At 36.6% G+C, this 27,066-nt stretch overlaps 1 protein-coding gene across 1 annotated transcript in view; it reads right to left on the bottom strand.

The window, feature by feature from the left end:
- Positions 1-27,066, bottom strand: part of CDC14A (cell division cycle 14A) — a 64,836-nt gene that overhangs the window by 32,157 nt on the left and 5,613 nt on the right. Inside the window, 3 exon segments of the mRNA XM_050900655.1 lie at positions 5,328-5,407; positions 12,394-12,486; positions 21,042-21,117. Of these exon segments, the coding sequence (XP_050756612.1) occupies positions 5,328-5,407; positions 12,394-12,486; positions 21,042-21,117 (249 nt within the window).

Genomic DNA, 27,066 nt, shown 5'->3' with positions numbered 1-27,066 from the left:
CTAGCTCAATTTCACCATTCTTTGCGTCAACCCATCTTCCTTCTGATTTTGTGTAAGTTTCCAGACCATGGATAAAAATATTGGATACTGTCAGAACTAGTAGTAACCTTTACAAAAATCCTGTTAGAAATACAGCTATTCTCATACCGTATTGACTTGAGAAGACAATTACATAGCGCTAGATCCACCAGCATGCATTTTCTTTCTACCAATGACAGATATACTTCAAAAGTTTTAGAGCAATAATTAATAATACTAATTTCAGCTTGCATAACATGCAATAGATTCTGAATGGGCCACACTTTGTACCACAATAAAACCAAATGCAAGCACTACCAGTTATGAGGAAGAGCACTATAAAGAAAAAATACCTTTACTAACCTTGAAGAAACATATAATTCTAGGCGAAATTAAAATTAATTTCAGACATTCTATTTAAACTTATTCTTCTCCTTTGTCCACTGTACACAGTCAGCACCCTATCCTACAGAAAACTAATGTATGAGCTTACGTTTAAGACAGTAGTAATTTTTAACTTACTGGGACTACTTATATATATATATACAAAAACATTTAGGTGTTTTTACTGGTGGAAACCAAGCTATTTGGATTTCAAATGTTACACCTTTTTGTTCAACTCAGAAGTCTGTGTTTAAAAAAGCACAGAAGAGAAAGGAAGACCTCATTTCATATCAGAATAATAGAACAGAGCACATACAGACATCTCCTGCACAGTTTTACAGTGTGGGTGCTCCGATTCTGTTGCTGATCACATGTTTCATTACAGTATTCTTCCAGTCTTTTATGGCCAAATGCCTAACCACCTTGATTTTCAAACAGTGTTTTACCAACTATTACCTGATAGTACTCTATTTGCTTTCAAAATGAGAAAAATGTGAATATTTCTATGAGGTACAGATGTAGTATGAATCTGAGCTGGCATTACAGAGCAGCAAATCCCTCATCCGATTTCACAGTTATTGTAGCTGACCTCAATACTGCATAATGCTTTCCCTTTCACCAAACCTCTAAACACTGTCAATAACAAAATAGTTTGTTTCCCCAGCACTTGCCAATAAAGAAACAAAACCCAAAAGCTACAAAATAAAATCTAGCTCTGAAATTCATGTCACATCTAGAGACTGAACACAATAACACTAAAATATATTTGTTTTTTCTCTTTAATATAAAGTCAATACAGAGTAGTTTGAGGTAAAAATCTAAAACCTAGTTTCACAATAGGAAACTGGTATTTATGATGATTTAAAATGGTGTTAGCACAGTTTTCTTAAATGGAAGTGAGAAGATACAGTACAAGACCTTCAAGAGACTAGTGTCACCACGTGACAGTGAATCAGCCAAAAATAAGATGAAAGTGTCTCAAAGACGGTAGTGCCTTATCCTCCTGCTTTGTCTTTAGTTTTTCTATTATAAAAACAAAACCAAAAAATTTCCATGTATCTTGTAAGAAAGAGGGGTACTCTGATTTCCTTCCATCCCCGAACAATATTTGCTGAAACTGTCTTTAAATGAAATACCAGCTGAAGATCTAAGCCGATTAAAGCTTTTTGAGGTCACTGAGCTAGATGAATGTAGATCAGTTTCCCAGTGATCACTTCATGTAAACATACCTCAGTACTCCATAAAGAATCTGACAATCCTGTAGCTTCTACCTATTGAAAGTTGTCTATTTTTTTTTCCAAATCAAGACACTTCAGATATCAAATTAATAAACTTGTTAAATAGCCTAGCTGTAACACTTAACAGATCATTGCTCACTGATAAACTCTTGCACTTGAAACTATTCAAACAGAGATGACCTATACTACAGAAGTTATATGATATCTAAGTTCCAGGCTCCAAGAATAAATTCAAGTCAATAAGTACTGAATACCGTTGATTAATATCTTAAATTATTTCCTTCCTAGACCTTAGAATAGGAGGGGAAGAGGTAAGATATTTGGGTTACGTTTTTTATTGTACATAAGAACCATTTTAGTCCTTTTCAAGACACTAAAGGTGTGGAACAACACCAAGTTGTTTCTTCACAGTATAGCTTGATCCCAAGCAGATATACTACGTAAGGCAGTGCTACTGCTTCTAGCACAGGTTCATTTGCTTGAGCCTCTGTATCTTGCTATATTTTGCACCAGAGATATCTCAAATGTCTTAGAATGGACAGGGGGAGAAAATAATCTCAAGGCCTTAGAAAACCAGGGAAGGAGGAATAAATTATTTCTTCTGCATTTCCAGCTAGTCTAGATTGCCCCACTGCAGGCCCTCATGAGATCTACTTGCCCTTCTCTCAGCCCCAGTAATTCTTAAGCTCCTTATGTATCTATTCCAGCCTCTTCCTATGAATTCAACGCCCAAATATCCTCTCCCTAACTATCAGACTCCCCATTTCTTACCTAGCCTCCTAGCTTGTCAGAATCCTTCAGTTTATTTCCTCACTCCTCTTTGTCTCACCTCCCCTACAGCTAGATTACATAGCCTTCTTTCCCAGCAGGACAAACTGTACTGCAGGTAACAGAATCTGCTTAGGCTCTAATCCAGTGCCAAGACCTGACGTAGTCCAAAGCAGCTCCAAAAGAAACTTAAGTGCTTTCCAGCCCCATGCCATATAAGAAAGAACGCTCAAGAAATCAAGATGTTTAATTCTTCTAGCAAAGGCTCATAACACTATACTCCTTCTAGAAACAGAAAGGCTCTGCTTAAGATTGCCTCCCTCCCATCCTCTAAAATAGCCAAAGCTTTGTGTTAAAAAAATCAAAAAACCAAAAATGTACCAAAATCCATCCACACCACAGAAAACCCACCACAAAAAAACCACAATCTCCCCAAAAAAGCTTTAGTTTTAGCCAATCATTTATCTCCCAGCAACCCAGGGCTTGAAACACATGGACAAAGACTACAGAGGAGTTACGTTTCAGAAGACTGCCTACTCTATACGTTTATTGCCCTCTTCGCCTGAAGCTGACAAATGGAATGAAGCAATTATACTTTTGTAATCATTTTGACAACCCAGACTGCAAAAACTGAGTAGTCCCTTTGCTGGACACTGCCTTCTTCAATGTTTTCAGTTAGTATTCTCTCCTCCAGGAAACATGAAATGCTCTTTGTATATAATATAAAACTATCTTCAGAAAATCTTGCTGTTTCTTGTATTTTTTGACCCCTCCCTTTGCTGATCCCAGAGTAGCTAACTATTCTATTTTGGAATAGAATTTTATTAATTCAAACTCATGAGGATCTGCTTTGAATAATTATTTAACACTTAAAATGAAATTGTTTTGTGTCATTAAATTTGTTACTGTGGTTCTTATCAGCCTCACAAGAAATCACAGAGCCAATTACTTTCACTACTCCCTACCAGTCAAGCAGAAACAGCATTTTTTATTATTATTACTACTATTATCATCATCATTATTGTAAGGAATTGGTTGTAAGGCAAAGGTCTGCAGCCTTTGGTTTGAGCAAACAGGGTCATATGAGACTGCCGCGCAAACACACTAATCCTCCCAAGTTTTCTGTCTTACAGTTTTGGGATCTCACAACTAAGGTTCTTCGCTTTGTCAGAACCTCTTTTCTACACACCTTAATCTTTACTTTGGCGGGGGAGAAGGGAACCTAAAGACATAGCAACTTTCCATCATTCCAAACAGTAAATTTCTTTAATTGGCGAACAAGATACAGCTATTATCAGGTAACATACATCCTCCACTACTAAGAGTTTTGCTTTTTAAGCAAGTTTTGAATAAACTAAGCTTAAGATTCAGAAAAATTTAAGTCACTTTAGTACTAAGCTCTTATGTGAAAGAAATACTCCTGCCAAAGTTGAACCACTGAGAATTTGATATGAAAGGGAGAATCAGGGTTTTTTTAGACCCCACTAAAATGCTACACAGTCATCCCTGGAAGGAAGGCAAATATTGCAGAGAAATATTTCCCTTGTTGCTTCCCCAAAATGATAAGGAGACAGAAGAATGTATTGACACAGTTTCTGTGCTCAGAATAATACAGTTTGCTTCAAAGAACTTCTTGTAGCAATTTTCCAATAGCTGAACCTTCTGTAAATGGAAAGGACCAATGTAATTATTTCAAACTGGGAAGAATCTAAAAGGTGGAGAAAACTACCCATTATTCTTTAACTTAGAACATCACTCCTGTATTTTATATAGAATGTGGAGATGTTAAAAAACACTGACATGTTTAAAATAACTAATTTTTTTTATGCATTGTACCAAGTATCTTTTATAATTAGCTGCAAAAAAATATGGTTATCAATAGCTCAGTAAGCTTCTTGGGCTTTAGAGAGCTATCGATGACCAGGTCAATGTATAAATTCTCTGTCAATAAAACCTATCACTGATTTGATACCTTTTTTAAAAATGTGTTCAATGGTTTAAGATTTTATAGTCAAACTGGTCTGTACATATAAATCTACCATCTCAATAGTTTATACTGTATCTGGCTCCTGTACAAGCTATGAAAAGAGAGACAATCTGATCTTTCTTTGCTGAGTGGCTGTAGAATCAGATGAATTGGATATAGACAAGGTAGGTGTACACTTACAAATGCATTGGCTGACAGTGAACACTACTTATAAAATGCTGACTCCTCTAAAAAAGAGGATATTGACCTTCTTGCAGTTGCCCATTACTGCCAGTGTTTGCGTAAGAATAGCGTGAGGTATTTTCATTCATAAAGCGCAACGGCATTTCATGGTCCACACTGTGAAAAAAATTTGGGAGTCTCTTTATTAGATAGGCATGACACCTAAAACTCCTCAGATTCAAGTCTCAATATGACCTTAGTACAGAGAATAAAGACAGATTGATAGAGATTATCTGTGATTCATTGAAAACAGAAAGGCAAAGCAATTTATTAACTTGAACATCAGTATTCATTCTGTAAAACAGAGAAAATACAAGAGCATAAAACCCCCTTCATTCATGTAAGTCTAGCCAGTTAGGTACTAGGTAATTCAAAAAGATTTGAATCACTTCCAAATAGTAAAACATGATACATGGTGAAGAAAAGTTTTAATTGCTAAACCACAGACATGTTAAGAACTATTTTCAGAACCTGACAGTATGCAAGACCTGGAGTCTTACTTAAACTTAAATCAATCTAAATGGCTTTATTATTCCAACACAGAGCAAGTAATTCCACCAGAAGTAAAAAATATTTTTGCTGGAGATGAGTCATTTTGATACAATGACTGTATCAGATATGAAACCCTTTTCTGGGAAGGCAATCTGAAAAATTTATATTTAGCAAATTCCAAAACACAGAAGTTAGGCCCATGTCTCATGTTCACATACCTAAATGGAAGATATGGTGGATTAGATCCAGACAAAAGTGTTCTGTAAGCTTCTTCTGGTGTTTTCTTCAAGTATATTACCTAAAAGGGATGGGGGGGAGGGGGGGAGAGGGAAAAAAAAATCAGCCCTGAGCCTGAAAAGTCATTAACCACATGTAAGCTTCCCCCAGCCCACTAAATTCCTACGAATGTATACTATACTCCTTCATGACCAGCTCCTATGACATTTATAGGTCAGAAAAGACATACCTACACAAAGTAAAAGATTCAGAAATCAACAGAAGTCAACAGAAACTGTGATTTGTTTTGTGTCATTCCCCTCCTTTAAAAAAAAATAAAAATTGAAAAAAAAAAAAAATCACATGTTGCTGCAACTGAGAGACTTTAAGACAGACTCAACATCATACTAAGATGAATAATATGCATCTATACTAGGAGTTCTCTGTCCAACTTCAGATGAGTCAAAATATTATCAAAGCAACTGACAAAGGAAACATTTCTCCACCACAGCTCAATGGAATATTTTCCAACACAAATATTTTTTGATTCCTAATTGTCAATATCAAACTACTAATTAACAAAAATATCCAATTCAACAAGCTGAACCTGTTACTATGAGACCAACATATAGTTAATGTATCACCCTAAGCCAAGGCTCATTCTGCTATTGCTGAACACTATCAGCTTCACTGGCTTAAGTAAGAAATTAGAATACAACCACATCTTGTTGGATTTCAATTCCTATTTGTACAGTAAAACTGGTCCTAAAATAAATCTAACTTGGAATACATATTAAGCAAGTGCATTGTTCACAAAAAAAGATTTCATCCAGTTTGGAGTGGGGTATTTCATGCGCACAAACATGTTTTGTAAAGACAGCCACACAATTTTCCTAGCCATTTCCCCCCAACTCGCCTTATAACCAGCACCTACATGGCTACTTTTTAGCTCTACACACATTTAACTGTTGAATATAAAGTATTCTAATAATTATTTTCTTAACCAAGAATGTTAGATCTCAATACTGCAACAGTGTCAATATTGCTGTTTCATTTAGCAAAAGTGCCCAAATTACATGTTTCTCAAAATTAACGCCCCTGTATTTGCCCAAACTTCCGTATTTCCCCCTCCTTAATCTCTGAAAGCAATGCATCCTTTCCACCATCAAAACAGACCACAATTTCTATATGAAAACCATTCCATTTATTCTGTGTTATCAGAACAACTGTTTCTAACTCAATTATTGGATTCTTTGCTGTTGGGGTCAAACCAGTGATTACTAATATTGGAACAGATTGAGAGATTTACTTAATGGATATGTGTATTTACTTAATTCAAAAAGCAGAGTGGCCCATTTCTTTTTATTTTTAAGCTGTAACGGTCTGTCTACAGCAATGATCGCTAACTAATGGCACCAACTTCACGCTTTCAACCCCTGCAGCATAGCAATGCTATTCTGCTTTCAGTCATTCGTAAAAGTGTCTTTTAGTCTGTGAAAGAAGTCTCCTTTATACTTCTTTTATAGTCACCCTCACCACAAAGGTTTTGCATTTAAGAACAATGCATCCTGTGCAATAGATTTCAGTGGGGGGTGTATTTCAGAGAAAAATACTGATTTTATTCATGTCAATTAATGTTAATAATCACATCAATTAGCTTACATTTAAAGCCTAAATTCCTGCTTATAGTGAAAAGATCCTTAGAGGGTAGTTCAGAGGACTTCAGGGAATGAGGAGCTTCCATCTTACACAGTTAGGGAGTCAGAAATCTGAAGTAGGGGCAAACTTGTTCTATATGAATGTTTTCCCACTGCTGCCGTTTTTATTTCACAGAAGTTATGCTACTTCAAAGCTGTCTCTGCTCAAAGACATGTATACATGACATTTTGAACCAAACACTGCTAGCTGTCTGTCCACAAAGCTCACAAAAGCTTATAATAAAGACACCAGGATGGAAACAGGAAAAAGATACTAAGAACACAGAAGGAAGGAGAGGGAAAGAAACACTGAACAGAGCTCCTGAAAAAACAAAAGTATCACAGATGTCAAGAATAATGCAATAACTGAAGGAGGAAGGATAATGAAATGGAGAAGGAAACACTACAGTACATGTCTTCAGTACTTAAAAAGTAGTGATATCCATTAAGAAAAACCAAGGAGACCATTTTCTGACTCATCTTTATCAATGAAAACTCAGCAACTGAAACTTAGCTTCATTTTTTAATCTAATATGGTGAATCTTCAGAGTGCTTTCATTCTGCAACATATACAAATAAAAAACCCCAAACAACAAAGAGCCTGCTGTGAATAGTTTGTATAAAGTGAACTTGTATCTAAGAAGTAATGTGAATAAAAGCCTTTTAAAAACAAAAAACCTAAAGTCGTCACTTTCCAGATAGTAATTATTCTCTTACAAGAGTTGTTTTACAAGGGACAAGGTTCTCCTCCCTTTCCCCACTGTCATTACTATAACTCTTATCATGTGGCACTGCTACCTGTAAAAAAAGATTCAGCAAATATTGAAAATTTTCATTTTTTTTTTTCTCTGACATTTCTATTCTTATGTTCTCAACTTCCTGAATAATGATGTGGTTGAAAGATAAAGCTCTCCACAGTGGGGACACTATGCAGACACATGACATGTAGCAATACTGGGCACATACACACTGACAAGAAAATTCATACTACATGTCCTAAAAAGTTTACAGAACAAAAAGGAAATTAGTATTTTTGCAAGTCCACCTTAACACTCATCCACAATATTTCAAATACAATTTGGATTCATCTTGTTCCCACCTGCACCTGCCATTTTCAAATTAGAAGTATATGGAACAGATCCATTCTAGAGCTGCTAAGTTATCACAAGAATTCTGTGAAGCCAATCTAAAGCAATCTGAGGAAAGGTGTTGCTTGAAACAGCAAAGAGGCTGTACAAGCTGCAGTAACTGAAAAGCCTTTTGTACTTGCTGACCCTCCAAGGGAGGAATTATGGATTTGAGCAGTAGTGTGATATACTTAGATTACAAGAGAACGAACCCTTAAAGCTTCAGGTAGGGCTGAGAAGTCTAATTGATATTTTTAAATTAGGGAAAAACTCTCCTGCAAGCAAATGACTGAACATGCCGTAGTAGTTCGCTACTACCCAGTCATTTGCTGTCATAAAATTACAAACTTCAGAACTCAACAGCCTTCCTCCCTTATTGGCATTACAGAAGTCTAATAAAAGCTATTACTACCAAAATACACACCTAAAGTAATTGTGAGAAAGAAATATGACCAGCCCATCTGCTATCTACAAGGAAAAGGAAAAACAGCTCACTAGGTCTCTTTTCAGAGTTTGTCACCCCTCTTCCCCCCAGAAACTACCAGGGACAAATTGAGTCAAAATCAGGCTACTTTAGTTTTGGTATGCATGAAAGTACTTGTACTACTATTTCAAAACAGTTTTTAAAGACTTTTTTTTTTTTTTTTTAAATTAACTATTGTGGAAGACTACATAAAAAATTTTAACAACTAAAATAAGTCTCCAAACAGATGAAGGGAAAAGGCAAAGCAATACTAGCTTCAAAATATTCTCTGTGGCACCTGGTAAGACTGCAAAACCTAGTAGCACCCTGTTTCTGACATCACTGAACAGTATGTGTTGTAGTCTTGGCCACTTAGGAGGAACCCTGAACTTCTCTGTAAGATCAGAGAAGTCTGTATGTCCTTCTGTTCTTGTAACACTTTAAATAATTTTTTTCTTCTTAATCTGAATTTTATGACAGAAGTAATCTTTGCAGAATTCTTAAGAGCAAGGACAATAATTTAGCAACTGGACATGATTAGCCCAAATGTATTGAAAGTCCATTGTAAAAACTGAAATTTAGAAAACGCATCTTCCTGAGATGCAATTTACAAACAGGCAAGCTATTGCCAATGAAGTTTTAAGACTTAACTTTCGCTTAAACTTATGACTCTCTTATTAAAATATTTTAATAGCTATAGGATATTTCAGTACAACATGTCTAAGAAGCTGTTTAATGGAATAATCTAAATTGCATAATCACTACTGGAAACCCATTCCTAGAACTTGATCCACTGTTTTCCACGTTTCATTTTACACTTAATATTTTAACACCAGGACAAATAAAACAAGCCTTCTCAATTAACTTTCACACATGGATAGAGCTCATAGCTATAAGACCTTCTTGTCTCAAAAAGCTTGTATAAAAGAAGAAAAGACATAAAATCTAGAAGACCTTAAATCAAAGAGTACATATATTTCTGTCACAATTTGGATATTCAAATTGTGATAGATCAAATTGCCAATTACACACAGTTCTTTTACTGAAGAATACGATTAGATTCCTTCAGGTCAGGAACTGCCGTATAACGTAACCCAAGAGTGTACATCTACTACATCTGACTGAACATAGCATTTACAGGTAAAACACTCGAAAAATGCAAATATTATTTCTTGAGCATGAAATGAATATGCCTGGATTACAAAAGCTAACTTCTGCAGTTAAAAAACAAAAATCAGATTATTAGGTAGATCATTAATAACTTTTTAGAATAAATAAATATACATTTTATGAATTTATTGGTATTAGTATCAATCATTATAGAAGAAGGTGAATGAACTCCCATAACACTTACAAGTTTAGGAATATATGTCTATAGAAATAATTCTGGGACGACATACTTACGTAACATATTGGATACCTTTGTGCAAACTGGTTTCCAATGTTACACTAAATCGAGATGAATTGGAAAGTGACTATAAGGTGTTTTCAACAGGAGAAAATACTTTTTTGTACTGGTAACACTGTATTATTAAAGAATTATTCTTGGTATATAATATCTTCAATAATCAGAAGATACTTAAAACATCTACTAGTCTGACAGGAGAATAAGTATCAAATGCAGATGTAGATCACTTGCATATGTTAGCAATTAAAAGCTATAAGCAGCTTAAAACAGGCTAGGCAAGGGTTAAATGTGCATGCAGTTGTGGCACACCAATTTACCTTATCGTACACATAAGCTGCCAACTCCTTATATGATGTGCCACCTGATATCCTTTATGGAGTACATACACAGTCACGCCACGGTACACATACTACGTGCTCCCCCTCTCGACTTTCTTTAGAGGGATTTCTGCCACCCTCCCCCCGCAGTGCATGCCCTGATCCCTAGGCTTTAGCTGCTGAGCAGCTCCTTCAAATAAGGACTACCAAATATACCAGACTGTTCCCATGTTTAAGTCTTAAATACTGTAAATATGGCATAGTCTTACTTAGCTGATCAGTCCTCTGCTTGGAGTTCTGTCTTGCATCTTAGGTACCTCCTTACCTTTCTGTTCCTACAACCTGGCTTTGCAAGAAGTTCTCTTCACGGACAGTAGTGCTCTCTCCTTGGGTCTAGCTAATACTGATAAGGGCCTTTTAACCCCTTATCCACAGAGAACTGCTACTTAGTTGAGATAGTCAAGGGGAATAAAAAGATAATCTCATCCCCTTCAAAATGCCAGTGTCCTACCCTTTCCAAGGCTTCTAAGATGTATCAGAAGGTAAAGGCAGGATCAGACAAGGGCAATCCAGTGAAAGCAATTACATGCTGTAACCTACATATGTGCTAGATGAGTGTTCTTTAGCTACAGGCTTAATTAGACCAGCTTTAAAACATGAAGTGAATCTTTCTAAATACAGAACTGGAGATATAATGATACAAACAGAAAACAAAAAGCAGTCTGAATGGAAAGACTGAAGTTTCTTTACAGACTATAGCGTGGGAATCATTACTGAAGGTGCTACAATTTGGACAGATTTTGGATCTGAAGGGACAGTAAAGCTTATAAAGATATGCTATCAAATTTGGAGGCTCCTTAAACACAATATAAAACACAGAATTGGAAATTAATTCCAGCATTATTAAATATAGCCTTGTACGGTCAAAAACATTAACAAACTTAGAACATTCTAACTCATTTGTTCTTACTATTCCTTTTGTAGAGTTGTTTCATTAGGTCTACTCCCAAGGGTTAAAAATCTAACCCAAAGATTTTTAAAATTTGAACTTATCCCCAATTTTTTTTCCATCTTTAAATTTAAATAGATCTTTCTCAAGAGCATTTACACACTATCCCCATACTTGTAGTAAAACATCGTTTAATTACAAGAATCTGCAACCTAAACTCTTTCGATATTATCATATGCATTTTTTGAGTTTTGCTTTCAGCATGACCTCAGGCCTGAAAGAAATATACCAGCTTTGACAAAGTATAAAGCCTGACTTAACAGAGACTTTCAGAACTCAGCTGACCATGTGGATGTCAGCTCAGGACCAGCAGCTTGTTAGTTCCAATACTTTATCAGCATAAAACATGCTATCACAAAGACCCTTGGAGTTTTCTACAAGTGTGCTCCAATTCTGGACAGTACAGCAGGAAGGTGAAATTGAAGTCTGAGCTACACTGCTATGAAGACACGCAAGTGGCTGTGCAAGTGTCAACTTGGGACTATCAAAACTTACATGATATAATAAATTAGGCTTGTGTAACTAAGATGGCCCTGTGTATTGCATGTTATCTGTAATATTAGAGGGCTGAAATATCTCAATTTTTCCATTATTCTGGGTAGGCTATGAAAATTAACTGAGAAGAGAAATCCATCCAATAATCACTATGGCTCTGTCTAGTAACTTTAAGAAAGGCTGTGAGAAAAAGCTTTCTCCTCCCCAGTATGAATCTCACTACTGCCATGAGCAGCAATCGATCCTAAGACAGCCAAGTTTAGAGGTAAGTTTGTGGCTTGCATTTTTGACGTTCAAGAAAATGGTATCCTATGGAAAACATGCACATGATCTGCCAAAGCCACTCCCTGTGTACTAACGTAAATGGAGTTAAGTGCCAAAGACAGGGCTTCCCTGAAACTCATACAGCAAAATTTTCAAAGACGGCTTAGAGAAGAATCAAATGACAGTCTGCCTACCTCCCTAAAGGACCATCCCTTGAGATGCTATTTTACACATAGCAGATGTCTCTTAAGGAAGGTTAGAAGTATCTATGTGATAAATAATACTTACAGCATATGCACCTATTAAAAACGCTGCATTTGCTCGTTTCCGCTGGTCAAAACTGGTATAGTACACTATCTTCTTTCTTGATAGACTGAAATACTGTTAAAAAAACCAACAGACAGCATATTTACTAAGAGAAGAATACACTTTTGTTGTGGTTTAACCCCAGCCAGCAACTAAGCACCACACAGCCGCTCACCCCTCACCCCTCCCAGTGGGATGGCGAGGAGAATTGGGAAAAAAAAGTAAAACTTGTGGGTTGACATAAGAACATTTTAATAACCAAAGTAAAATAAAATATAATACTACTAATAATAAAAATATTATAATAATAGTAATGAAAAGGAATATAACAAAAAGAGAGAGAGAAATAAAACCCAAGAAAAGACAAGTGATGCACAATGCAATTGCTCACCACCTGCTGACCGATGCCCAAGCAGCGATCCACCCCTCCTGGCCAACTCCCCTCCAGTTTATATACTGAGCATGATATTCTGTGGTATGGAATATCCCTTTGGCTAGTTCAGGTCAGCTGCCCCAGCTCTGCTCCCTCCCAGCTTCTTGTGCACCTGCTTGCTGGCAAAGCGTGGGAAACTGAAAAGTCCTTAACTTAAGATAAGCGCTACTTAGCAACAACTAAAACATCAGAGTGTTATCAGCATTATTCTCACACTAAATCCAAAACACAACACTGTACCAGCTACTAAGAAGAAAATTAACTCTATCCCAGTCAAAATCAGGACAACTTTAAAAATACTTTTAAAAGTCACTTTTCCAAAACTGAAAAATAAGTCAGAAAAAATTCTTATAGACAGATTCTTAAAATTAAAGGAGAAAAAAATTACTGATACCACGAACAACCTTCTTACATTATAGATAAGAGTGCAGGGAAACGGCCACTATATCAGGGCAGATCTCCTAGCTGTGCGAAAATATTCTATAAAATGCAGTTGAACCAAAATGTTAAATATAAAATACTGGATTTTTTTTTTTTCCAAGTTTAAACATTTGAAACAATAGCTTATGGACGTTGATTAAAGACATTGAAATTTTCAGACTAAAACACTCTCCTATATTTTAAATCTCTTCAGCACGTAATTCTGTGGAGAAGACAAGAGAAAAACTGAAGCAATCAATCTTAAAGGCGTTTTAAGTTAAACACTACTCTTCCATCTATACTACCTAAAAATGGGATGACAGACATCTTTAGAAAGCTTAAACAGCAAGAATTTCTAATAAAAAAATAAATGCACAAGTGAGAAGCCTGAAAAAAAGGCTAGGCAGAACACTTGTAATTCTTCTTTCTTCAGGAAGAAAAGAAGCCTCTGTCAGAATCCTGTGGACAAAACTCCCATTGAAAACAAGACCAACAAGCACCAGAGAACAACAATAATGACGAACTGCAGCAAGACTATTTAAAGACAGAGCGAGATAAAATTGTCACTTAAAAATGGCAAGTTGGACAGTTTATTGCATTTTTTTTTTTTTAGTTTCATGAATTGCTACACTTTCAGTACATTCTACAACACTATCACGCATGTTTTCCCCAACAGATTTCTACAGTACTACTACAATTTTGAGGAAGTCATCAACAGACATACTGGATTCTGCTTTTAAAAACAGAAGTGCACTTCAAATCCTTAGAAGTTGCACATTTTATAAACTGCCTTTATACAGGTGCTGATGTTACCCAACTTCAGGTTTTTAAATCTAATTTGACAATTTTAATTTACTTTCTTTTCCTACTCTTGGCACTGATGACACTTGGGGGTGGGAGATAAGGTAACTGCTGCAGAATTGTGTTGTATTTATTTAAGTAGCGCCGACTGTATTTCACTTCCAGAAATCTGTAAACTTCAACTCTCATCTTAAATCGTGTTGCAAACTTTAGGACAGCTTTAACCACAGAATCAAATTTTGCAAAAAACCAAATAGCTGATAAACTCAGGAGAAAACTGATGTATGCATCACAGCGAGCTTCTTACTCCCACCCCCCACAGAAACAGCACCTTTAATAGCAGTTCTAACTGTACATTCCAGTCCGGTCTTATTACCCACAACTTCCATAGGTGGAAGGAGTGAAAGTTAATGCAACTGCGTATATCTAAATAGGACTGTAATTCCTGAGATAGCTGGTTGCTGTTGATTGGAAGAGGTTGGATCTTGAGACCAAAAGCAACATCTCTCTCAGTGTATATGCAAACATACAAAGCAGAAGTAGTTACTGAATTAGTGAAGCATTCAATTATTATTAGAACTTGACAAAATTAATCCCAGTATTTTAAGATCCCTCCTTTCTTCCCCCCTCCTCAGTTTTTTAATTTTAGTGTTCTCTAACCGCAATTCCACCCATGATGTGTAGGTGGGATAAGATTACAGTAGTTACGCAACAGTGACAGAACTTCAGTTATAACTTGTTCACTACTACTTATTTTAAAGCAAAGTTCTTCGCAACAGTTTACAGTTTACCTGAAATACTACTTTAAACTGCAAAAAGCACATTCTGCTAGCTAGCCAGAAGTTCTATGTAATAAGACCATATTTCTTGTTTTATTTTACAGAATGATTTTTTTTAATCATATGGGTATGTCAAGTCCTTCCAATTTTGAGACCCTTTTGTACCTGAAATAGCCAAAAAGTGACAGCTCACCTTAAAAGTTCCCAGAACATTTAAAGGAAAGCAGTATATCATTTTCATTGCTTCGTTTTCAAAATGTAAGGGATTAATCCTTATAAGCCATATTGCTATATGAAATATTTAAATGTTTTTTGAATCCTGACTAAAGCTTTAACACAAAATTGAAAACTGACATTAATTAATGGCTTACAGCATAGCAACCAGAGGAAAACTGCATCAGAATTTTACTTTTCAGAAGCCTATAAAACAAACCCATTTTTATTTGCACATAAGTTACAGAAAATCACATTTTACAGTGTTTGCTGAAGCGTCAATGCAATGCCTCTGTTAACATTAACACACAAATTCTCAACTCAGTACACTTTCAATATCAATACTAAGCTACATGATCTATTCAAAAAAATATTGATTTTCTGACCATGTTTAATAAGCTAAGTTTATTACTTTGGCTAGGTTCAATGATAACAAGTGTTAAAGACAGTTCTTTAAGGTGACTGTTTTTACAGCTCCAGAGCTCCACCTGAATGCGTTAGGGCTTTAGTTCCCTTAGATACTGCGCAACTCAGAAGAACCAAACATGTTTCAACAAGGAATTTTTCAATACAGGTTGTCTACAGAATAGCTATAGTTAGAGATAACATAGTTGCAAATAATCTTTTTTCTAAAACAAAACTAAGGCACACACTATGAAGCAATAAAGATATTTTTCTTTACCAGTAAGAAAATTTTAGCAGTTTCACACATCATTAGAAGACAAAATGTAGCAATATAGCAGAACAGTATCTGTCAAGATATATCCCAGAGGAATATACTCAAAGACAATCTTTTGAACTAAAAGCAGAGGTTACATGAATACTGTGGCAGGTTTTGTTGTACGAGAGGGTTCCAGAACACATTATTTTCACTGTAAGATTATTTTTGGGTTTTTTTAATAATAGATCAGTTCTTGTTTCTTGAAGACCTTGAGAAATTTACTTGCACAGAAATTGATGACAGCCTTAGAAGGTACCATTGTGGACAATTACATTGGTATCAATTACTAGATTGATACCTGTTTAGAATCACCAGATTATTTGACAGTATTTTATTTAATGCATATGGTTTAATATACTTGCATTGTTCAAGCAAGAAGTTACTGCAATGTGTTTAATAAGCCTAGATCAATGCAAATACTCTTTTTATATATATACACACACACATATATATATGTAATATGTACATATAAATAGCAGTAAATACAAGGCTGGCAAACTGTTCATAGAAAATGATGTATTAAAACATGTACACACAACCCCACCTCAAAATCTAAGCTGTCCTAAAGGAGATGCTTGCAATTACTATAGTTCCATGTGTATGCCCAGCAGTTTATTTATATTAAAACAAAAATGAACCAAACCCCTCTGTGATTCAGCAGCAATACAGTTAGCATACAAGAAATGTTAACCCCCATAGTTCATAAGCCTGCCAGAACCTTCCCTCTCCTGCCTTTGATCTGCCGTACTTGTATTGTTTATCTCAGCAATACTCCCTCTCTTGATTACCCCTGCTTCTGAATTTATTGAGATTGGGTAAGGCTATACACACGTAAAACACAGGAGGTATTTTAAAGCAGTTTTTATGACATCAGACTTATTTAAACAGAACAAAAAAAATTGTTTCATAAATGAATCACAGTTGCTTAGTCAAGCATTTTTTCCCCAAACAGAATTCAAAGAACAAGTAGGAAGATAGCACAGCCAAGCATTTTTTTGTGCTGTTGATTTGGCTAGTCAAGATCATCTCCATAGCAATCAGCAATCAAAACATTACAAACATAACAAGGTCAGAAAGGTTCTCCTGTAAAGCATGACCAGGACTTTACCTCCAACTTTCTCAGCAAATGGATACCTGAATAAATTCTTGAGCTCTTCAGAACTATTTACTGTTTTTACAATCAGTCAGCATAAAGTTATAATAGTTTACTTTAAAATGTTGGTCTGCCATTAGCACATTTCAAACTGGTACCCTTCTCCTTCCCCACCTGTCCCCTAAGAAAGGAGAGGGGAAAGCAGAAAACTGCCTTCATGTCTAATTCCTCTCCCAAAACAAAAATAGATATAACTGACAGACTTGGAGGGGAAGTTTGTGGGGTTTGTTTGTTTTAATGAGATCGTATACTCTCATTTCTCCTGTTCCTGTTCATAGAAGTTTTAAACTTAATAAAAGTCTAAGTCTTAAATTCCTTTTGAGACACCATATCCACACAAAAACTAACACGTTTTGTGAATATTTTTTTTTGTGCCATGCTTCTTTTAAAGACTCTTTTCGTAAGAAAAGGACATGAAGTGCATACCCAACCAGGTATATAGCAAATTATGGCAGGAGTCATCTGGGCTTAAGCACTGTGATTGCCTCAGGGTCCCAAAAGTGTTGCAGTATGGCAACAGCAACTATCCCACAGCAGAGGCTGGATTTCCAGAGAATGATAATCTGCAGCGTGTTTTACTTCCTATGATCAACCAACTCCTGCTGCTGGTCACGGGGCACGGTTACCCTTAATGCAAGGGTACGCAAGCAGCAGGTTGCCCAACAGGACTGTTTCTCCATGTCGTTAGTCCAATTAGCACTTCCCATCTCTGAAACACTGCTCACAGGCAGCCCACGTGTCCCCCTGGTGCCACAGGAGAATTACCATACTTTTGCTGCTGCAGTTGCTCATTGCATCAATGCCTTGCTGGCAGGTAAGTCACAGTCATGAACTTCTGTCTTACACACATTAGTTCAGGCCTCAGGAATCCTCTCAGGGACACTTACGAAGGACAGACATGAGAAGATGAGGTGTGGAATGACAGAAACTGTGAAACCATAATTCTTGACTAGTGAAGCTGAGCAGTAGTCTTTTGTAGCTAGGCCTACAGTACACATCAGATGCATGCTTCAGCCCTGGGATTTGGTCTTACAAGCCTACTTATCCCCTGCAGATAGTATCTAAACTAGGACAGAGTCTGGCATATATTTTAACTATCAGAAGAGCAAAGCTTACATTAGCAGGTACTGGCCTACCTCAGCCATAGTGCTCATCAGCCAGACCGGAATCTATTAATGTGCAAATTTCTATACCACTCTGGTAGTATTCCAAGCTTTAGCTGTTTGATTTCAGGTATTACTTTCAAGTGGTTGCACTATCAGATTACCCCTCTCTATTATGCACTAGTAGTTTAAATTAACCTATTTGGAATTAGCCGCTGGTAAGGTAGCAGCAACAAACAGCACCTCCTCCCAGCTGAGACTGCAGCGGATCTGCACGAGATTTCTCTGTCCTGTTCCTGACCATCTGTACTCTTCACCTAGCACTGTGAGTGTTGGCTTTTTTCAAAAAATATAAAAGATACATTAAAATGACATCATGGTTTACTAAATCAACCCTGCAAATGTCAGAATTACTAATCCAGTTTCAACCTGGCTCCCTTGTGTATTTTTTCCATTATAATATATGATCTTGCTATCATCATGATTACAAGCCATTTATAACTAGCAGCTTGCCTCGTTCAATGCAGATGATGGTCTCAGAACAAGAATAAAGACTGTAGAGACATTCCTGTTTAATACCAAATCATTTAAAAAAAAAAAGCAAACGAGTCCCGAGGTATTTAATAGTTGTGTTCTTATTTTCTGGGTGAAACTCTTTGTGCCTAGGGTCCAGTTTGAAGGCATTCTGGTTCAGCTATAGAAGTACGAAGGTACACTTCAACAGTGATACACGAGACTATATTCGGGTCCCAAACTGATCACAGTCTCAATTTGAATCTGGGAAAACCAGAACTAATCTCTCTAGTTGTCATAGGCACAGCAAAAGTTAGAATAGTAGGTTTATTATTGGTTCTTCTCTGGAGTAACCACTTCACAGAGTGAGCATTCTCCACAGTCTTTAATAACTCAAATATAAGGTCACAAACAGCAGAATTAAGGTAAAAAATAGATTCCTAGTGAGTAAGCATCACTGGTCATGTGTTTGAATGGGACCGTGGCACTGGAAAACAGGGTGATAATGTATTTATAAGCTCTAGTGTTAACACAGAAATGGCAAATCCAATGTTTTCTCAATATGAACACAGGCATTCAAAATTAGAAATGCTAGAGTTTAATTTTTTTTATTTGTAACTAACTTTCTGTATTCAGAAGCAAATGTAAATTTTCACTAGAAGCACTTTTTTGCAAAAAGGTTATAGCAACTCTATAAACCCCTCAATTTGCAGAGCCTCCTCTTAAGACTACCTAACTTTAAGTCAGCATGCCCCTGGAAGTACCAGATAGTGTGAATCAACTTGCATAATTGTTTCATTTGTGTAGCAAACATTAGTCCCAAAACATAATGTCATTTTTGATACAGGAATCCTCTTAACAGTGGCCAACGTTATCACATCTGTTGTCCCATTTTCCCCTTCTGTCAGTAACAGGTCTAATATTTTACATTACAAAGATTTTATATCTGTAATATTTAGTGAAGGGTCTCCTTGCTATTTGCACACAATTGATATTAATTAGTACTTCAGAATTAAAACATCTGTTTCATTTCTTGCAGTTGATAAATTTTCTATACATGCTGCAAATCACTTTTTCACAGGCATTTGGGGACCAGGTTAAATCTACAGCTACGTGCTTGGTGTACTAGGTCTGGCTGGGATGGAGTTCGGTTTTCTCCCTAGCAGCCTGCATGAGGCTGCATTTTAGATTTGTGACTAAAACTGCGTTAATAACACACCAATGTTTTAGCTACTGCCAAACAGTGCTTGCACAGCATCAAGGCCTTCTGTTTCTCACTCTGCCCCTACAGCAAGTAGGCTGGGGTGGGCAAGATGCTGGGAGGGCACACAGCCAGGAGAGCTGACCCGAACTGACCAGAGGGATATTCCATACCATATAACATCGCGCTCAGCAATAAAACTGAGGAGCAGTCTTTCTAAATTAGCAGTTGCTCAGAGACTGGCCAGGCATTGACGTGCTGGTGGGAGGTGGTGAGTGATTGCCTTTGCACCACTTGTTTTGTTCCCCCCACCCTTCTCCCCACTTCTTATTGCCCCCTTAAACTGTCTTTATCTCAACCCACAAGTTTTTCTTGGTTTTGTTCTTCTGATTCTCTCCCCTGTCCCACACTGGGGTTGGGGTGGGAGTGGGTGAGCAGCTGCCAGGTGTTTAGCTTCTGGCCAGCAGCAACCCACATCAGGCTTGTGGTTTTATGACAGGACAGTGTTAGAACAAAATTCAGTCATGGTGATCTTCAGAATTAACTACTGCATTTACATTCTAGACAACTTTATAAAGAAAGGACCAACACTTTGCAGTCAAAAGAAAAAAGCTACTGTGGTATCCAAAGAAGATACCAAATTTTCTATCTCTAGTGAAGAGCAACTCAAAATTGCCTTGAATCAACAATCATTATATGGAAGCAAGAAAATAAGAAAGCTTCTACAAATTAATTGATAGGGAGTGACACTTCTACAAGTAAGACAGAAAAAGGAACCATTTTTATATGTGTAAAAACACACTTCCATAACACTTATTAGAAGCAACACTTTATTAAACTGAATGAGATTTAGAAGTTTTAACTTTTCCACTGAGTGAGACTTAGTTTAAATAGTGTGATTTCAGGGCCTTTTGTTCTTGTTCATGGGTGTGCGGTTTTTCCTTTGCTTGTTTTTTTAATATCCATTTTTCAGTTATTCATACTAGCATACCCACTTCATTAGCTGCAAACCCATGAAATATCCAGTGTTTTTTGCTACTATTGTCTTGAAACTGTAAGGTTATGAAAAAAGGTGAACATAGCCTTCAGTGCCTCACCTGCTAAGCAACGGGAACATATGCATTTTTTCCATTCTTCAGAGGGAAAAGAATTCAGAACAAAGAATAATCTTAAAGCTTAGGAGTAACCATCTAGATAATGAGCACCTAACAACCACCTTCAAACTGGATAACACATTTTAGTTGCATTTCAACACACAAAAATATAGGAACATTGTTTTTAAACAAAGCTTACCTTTAATTTCTTATTTAGTTTACAGCAGTATCTGTATAACATTGCCAAATTTAAAGGTCCAAAATCTCCATAGAAACTGAAAGAAAAAAATGCGTTATTTATACAAAAGAGCTAATCAAATTTCAACATGCATGTTGTTGATAGTTAAAGCTGCAAATCAGTAACTTTTGGGGGATACTGAGTAGCCAATATACATGGTTCAACAGATAAGCCCGTTATTGATTCATTTAAGAGGACGATAGTAAGAATTAATTTGAAAGCATTTGTAGCTTCAGTTTCAGATGTTCCAGTAACTACCTTTTCCATTATATACACACACTAACTATAGAATTTCTTCTTCATCCCATGATATCCAGTCTGGTTTTGGTCAAAACTACAGAGTGAAGAACTTCAAGACATGATCTACTCCCCTTTAAGCCATGCTGAAGTCATCCTAGATAAAGGTCCTACAACTGCTTAAGATGAGAATATATCATTAGATACTATGAAGAATAAGCTAATTTCTAATGGGTAGTAAAATTTATTTAACAACATCCAGTCTTGATCTCTGTCTGAAATTTAAGCTTATTTCTTTTTATCCTATCCTCCACTATTCCAGAGATTACATATTACAGATACACTTTACATATAATTATGTTTTCTTTTGTCCCCCCAATCCTCTTGTCTCTAGGCTGTTCTTCCAATTTATTATTTATCTCATGTCTTCTGATTGTTCTTGTTTCTCTCTTCTAGATTCTTCTTAAACATTCGTATTACCTTTGAAGCAGCAATCACTGTCCTTAGGATAAGAGCTAATAGCAGTAGTCTGTACAGGAAAATTATTGCAGAATAAAGGTAAGTTCCTCGTAGGGATTCACAGTGCTCTTCCTAGATAACCCTTCATATAGCCACCTTTACAAGTAATAGCAGCCTTTATGCAAACAACTTATAACGATGCCTTCTGGAGCTTTCTCCCTCCCTATCCATTGTGCAAAATTGCTCAAAATTTAAGTTGCAAGCTTTCTCCAATATTTTTCCTTTTTGTGTATAGAAGTCTTTATCTTGATGGTCTATGAAAATTTGCTGATGCACACGTTATAAGTTACAGTAAGAATGGACTATAACTTAAACTGTTTTAATCTGCTCTGCCTTAAGTCTTCTGATAAAAGAGACAGGACACTTCTTGCCTATTCACAAACATGCCATCAGCATCTGAATGCATGTTATTTGGGGAATGACAAAAGAAAAAGGTAACTATGTTCTATGACTTCTGGGCTTTGAAGGAGTGAAAACTTACTGAAACCAGATGATAGAATAGGTGGTAGTACCTTTCAAGCTTTCTTCCCCATGGCAAAGGGTTTATTTTTCGGGAAAAGTGATTATATTCCAGTTAAACATAAACATTTTATTTTGAGGGCAGTCAAACATTGGGAAGAGGTTGCTTAGAGAGGCTGTGGAGTCACAACCCAATTGTACAAGGCTCTGAGCAACGTGCTCTTGTTGACCTTGCTTTGAGCCCGGGTGTTGGATTAGACAGTCTCTGGAGGTGCCTTCTAGCTTCAGCCATTCTGCTATTCTAAGTGGACACAACACCAAAGTAGGAGTGTCCTATCTTTTTGGTGCGTATAACTTTATTAATATCCTCCTCCTCACATTCTCTCAAACAAAAAAGTCAGGCCCAGTGCAAGAAGTTATATTAGTCTGATCACTGTCTAGGATGAGTAGCCTGCCTGCCACACCAATGTTACTTCAGTATCACCAACTTTACAATATCAAGTAACTACATAAGTGTTTGTTAAGATTCAGTTCAACCCTTCAGTACAAAATATTATGACATAATGCTTAATTACAGAAGCTCTTTAGCTGGGTCAAAGACTAAGCTGTCCAACCATTAGGACTTTATTTGTAGGTTGCACAGAAGTTAGCTAACTCAAGGGAAAATTGTAGTAGCAGTAAAGCAGGGTTTAACTTTAGAATTCCTCATCTTTTCTTAGATAAGTCTGCCAGATATGGTCAACAGTTATTTTTAAAACAAAACCCTCCATACAGTTTTTAATAGACATGAAATAAAAAAAATTGTTCTAAGAAGGACAAGTATGAGTTACAACAAATAAGAAGTTAAAACTGGAGCTCTAACAACACTAGAGTGAATGTAGCTTCTAGAAAAGCTATATAGAAGGCTTACTAACATCTCTTCCCATTCTGCTGCACTAATACCTGCTCTAAATCAAGAAACCAACCCTGTCTTGTTCCGTTAACTTTAGAGTATTCTTTCACTTAACTATACGATGGAAGAGTAGAATTTAGGATTTTAAGATTATTTTGTGAAAAATACTTTTAAAAGTATTGTGAAAAAGTGTGGAATATGATAGTTACTAGAATACAGAATACTTTTTTTAAACCAGCGAGAGCAAAGTAGCTTTGATCAGCTCAAAGATATGACTGAATACACAGTTCATCTAAAGCACTGAAGAACTGCAGCCGTGCTTTAGGATAGTAAGTTTTTACTACTATTCATTTGCTAGAAGTACATCAATACAAAGTCACATATCCACTTCTACTTTTCCATGTGATTAAACTCAAACGGAAGTGTAGGAAAAGCACATTAAAATGAATTTACCAATTAATTTATCCACAACAGACAAATTACTTACTATTTTGGTAGGGATAAGGATAAAATACATTTATAGAGTCTATCCATGAAGTAATTGTATTTCTACAAAATAAAGCTATTCAGATTCTCTCAGCTGCCAAGCTGAAGATGTCAATCTTAGACTGACTATTTCTCCATCACTTATTACCATTAAGTATGCTGTGTTTCTCTTAACATGGGGCAGGCAGGGGCAACGTATCAGTGTTTAAGACCCTGGTACTATCACTGTTTATGCTGCAGAAGCAAGATATTTCTCAGAAAGCAAACACAATCATAAAGGAAAGGCACTTTTGGTCGCTGTTGCACCAGCATTATTACCCATACACCAAACACTGGCAATTCCCAAGTTATTTACATATCACCACGCAGGCAGTATAAACCAACCCTTGGCTTCATTGATAAAATGTTGTGGTAGATATGTGAGGGAGAAAGTTAAAATTATACATGCAACAAATAACCTTTCTCCACTTAATACCTCTAAATTAGAATAAGCTTGAACGCCCTTTTTTCAATGGGGCTAAGTGAAACAAGTGCTTTACAAACCTCCAAATCAAAGAGTTCTCTGAAAGATAATACAAGGCTCTGTACTGAAGTCAATGAACTCTGATCTACAAAACCCTTCTTAAATTTATATCCTTAGAACTAAATACAGTTTCTGACATGTTTAAACAGAAGGGTTTAATCTTATGCACCCTCATTACTTTCAGTGTAACAGGCCATTTTTGTACTTGAATTAGAGACACTTGATCCTGACTCACCCAGAGGACTTTCTTCTTAAGAACAGAATTTTGACATAGAGTTAAATGTAAGTGGAAGATGGGAAATGGAGGCTACAGGGAATGGTGAAGAAATGACACATCAAGTCATCATCTGAATAAAGAATTTTACCTGGCAAAAGTTGAAGATAAAAAACATTAAAAAAAGTCAAATCTTATTATGTGATAGTCACTGATAACAATCTACCCCATATTATTTTACTTCCACCTCTTTTACAGGTAATAAGACTTTCTTTGTATCTAGATGTTTTAATAAGCATTTATACACAATAAGAAATCAGGATGCCTCTGAAGCTTAAGCCAGTTAAGAGAGACAGTCATTTACAATGGAGGTGGGAACCAGACATGAGGAACAGAAGGCAAGTATGGTATTAATCTACATTTAATTATATTTTGTTTTAATCAGGTACTTAGATGATAGCTTAAATTATTCTTCCCCCACATCCCATGGAAACTTGCTATCCTTATGCTTCTCACACTAAGAAGTAGCAAAACCCCAGAATATACTAGATGAATATTTAAATACTCTACTTCAAAAATACTACCATAATGCTACCTGGAAGCAGTAGCATAGATTTCTTGTATCTGTATTCTCCTTAGAATAGACTCCTAGAACCACTCCTTCCTATCAGTTCTTATGGCATAAGATCTGAGGTATTTGCTGTATTGTACCATAGGCATGGTCATTCACCTAGAAGGCCAGCCCATAAAGAGCTCGTTGGTCTACTCTGTCATGCAAGCAGTTACTGTACATTCTTCCAGGGAATCTAATGGTGAAAGAAATGTAGTCCACCACTCTTTAGGACAGCAACTCAAATTGTTTCTGACTGTAGTTCCATGGAATGCCACGTGAAGTCAGCTCAAACCTTGGGCACCTCTTCTGAATGCACTTTTTACTAAGCATTTGAATACCACTGACCCTAGTACAGCAGAAGAATGATAAACAGCCTTCATCTTGAACTATTGGATGGAGCCCGGTTACGGTCAATGAAGGAATGCTATAGTCTGGCAGACTTTGAAATGAATTGATAACCTCCATATTAACATCACAGTCAATCTATTTACAGCCAAGGTATCAAGTTATCTTTCAAAGATAAATTGCACTACTTATACTTTTCCCCACAGATGAATACACCAGAACAGTAGTTTTATACTGCCATTCACTTACAATTTTGTGATACAGCAACAGAGGTACAGATGAAAGGATAGGAGATTCCTATCTGAAAAGCTATTTCAGGATTCTCTTCTTCATGACAGACCAGTCTAAGTTCAGTGTTACTGCTACACTGAACACAAGGGTATGCATGCATTCTTACCAGGCTGTAGGCATTTCCAATAGTTTGGATATGGTCCAAAGCCTAATCACCATATTGGGGCGGGGGGGGGGGGGGGGGGGGGGGGAAATAGGACAGATCCACCAAGTCAGTTCTAACAATGGAATAATGCTCAGAGGAGATGATGTTACTTGCATGGCAGCTTACTCAATTATTCGTTTAGTAACTTGAAAACAGACGCACAGTTTAACAATTGCAATCATTTTCTGGAATATGTACCCCAGAATTGGAGTACAACTACTCCTTTAGGTAGGAAACTTGCCTTCTTGGAGACTAGCAACCATATAAAATCATTTTTCTGCCAAAACAGGAGCACCCCAAGCTTGCAATTACTCAAACTAAAAGGTTAACCACAAGAACTTCAGGACCTAGCAGAAATACAGCTTCCTAACTGCAAAACTACACTAATTTTTCAGCATTTTACAAAGATCCAGCTTTCTATTAAAATTAAGCAATGAGACTGAATTAGAATAAGAAAAACATTTTCCACTTGCTTTTCTCTCTTCCTTTCCTAGGCTGGATTACTGGAACATTCAGGTCACTGCACGTGCTCTGAATCTAGCCATCAAGCAGTACAAGAATCAGCTACTGCAGAAGTGGCCAACTGGCTACTACAAATAAATGCTTCAAATTGTAAGCTGAACATATTTTAGATGCAACAAAGTTTCTGGATGAAAGCCAAGAGGATCAGTCCACACATTCATTACAACCTAGCTGCTGGTCAAGAAATCTTACCTATTCAGTCTTCTTTCTCCAACTCCTGTTTCCTAGAGTGTGTTTCTCCTCCCTACTTCTGAAGCGCATGGAAAAAGGCGGGATGCTCAACGGCACTGTCTCCCTGCTCTAGCCCCACCAATTCCAGTAACACGTGAATTGCTAGGAGCTTTCTTATCTGGGCTGAGACACAATCCGTAACACTTAATACTACTTAGGGATTGCACACTTCTGAATACACGAAGGATGAAACAGCAAATACAACCCTAGAAACGATATATCACCTCACTGCTTGCACCTGAAGCTAGGAATAATGCAGAGGCTCTGGATTATGCAAAACACCAGGTACTCACTCCATTTCCCCTTGAATGTTCCAAATCCTCCTCAAGATTCTGATTCTTCAAAATCCAACAAGAACTCACAGATCCAAATTATAGATAATTAACTATTCCAGATATATGCATTTTTGGTACAATGCTCCTTGACGTCAAGAACAAAGTGTCAGTGAAGAGGTTCGCCCATAAAAAGTTGCCCTATAGAAGAATCTTCAGGTCATGTTAAAAACCTAC

Source organism: Gymnogyps californianus, chromosome 8, assembly GCF_018139145.2.
Source record: "Gymnogyps californianus isolate 813 chromosome 8, ASM1813914v2, whole genome shotgun sequence".
In the NCBI taxonomy this organism is placed as follows: Eukaryota; Metazoa; Chordata; class Aves; order Accipitriformes; family Cathartidae; genus Gymnogyps; species Gymnogyps californianus.
Note: the sequence above shows the minus strand (reverse complement) of the source record. Positions and strands in the feature narration are given on the sequence as shown.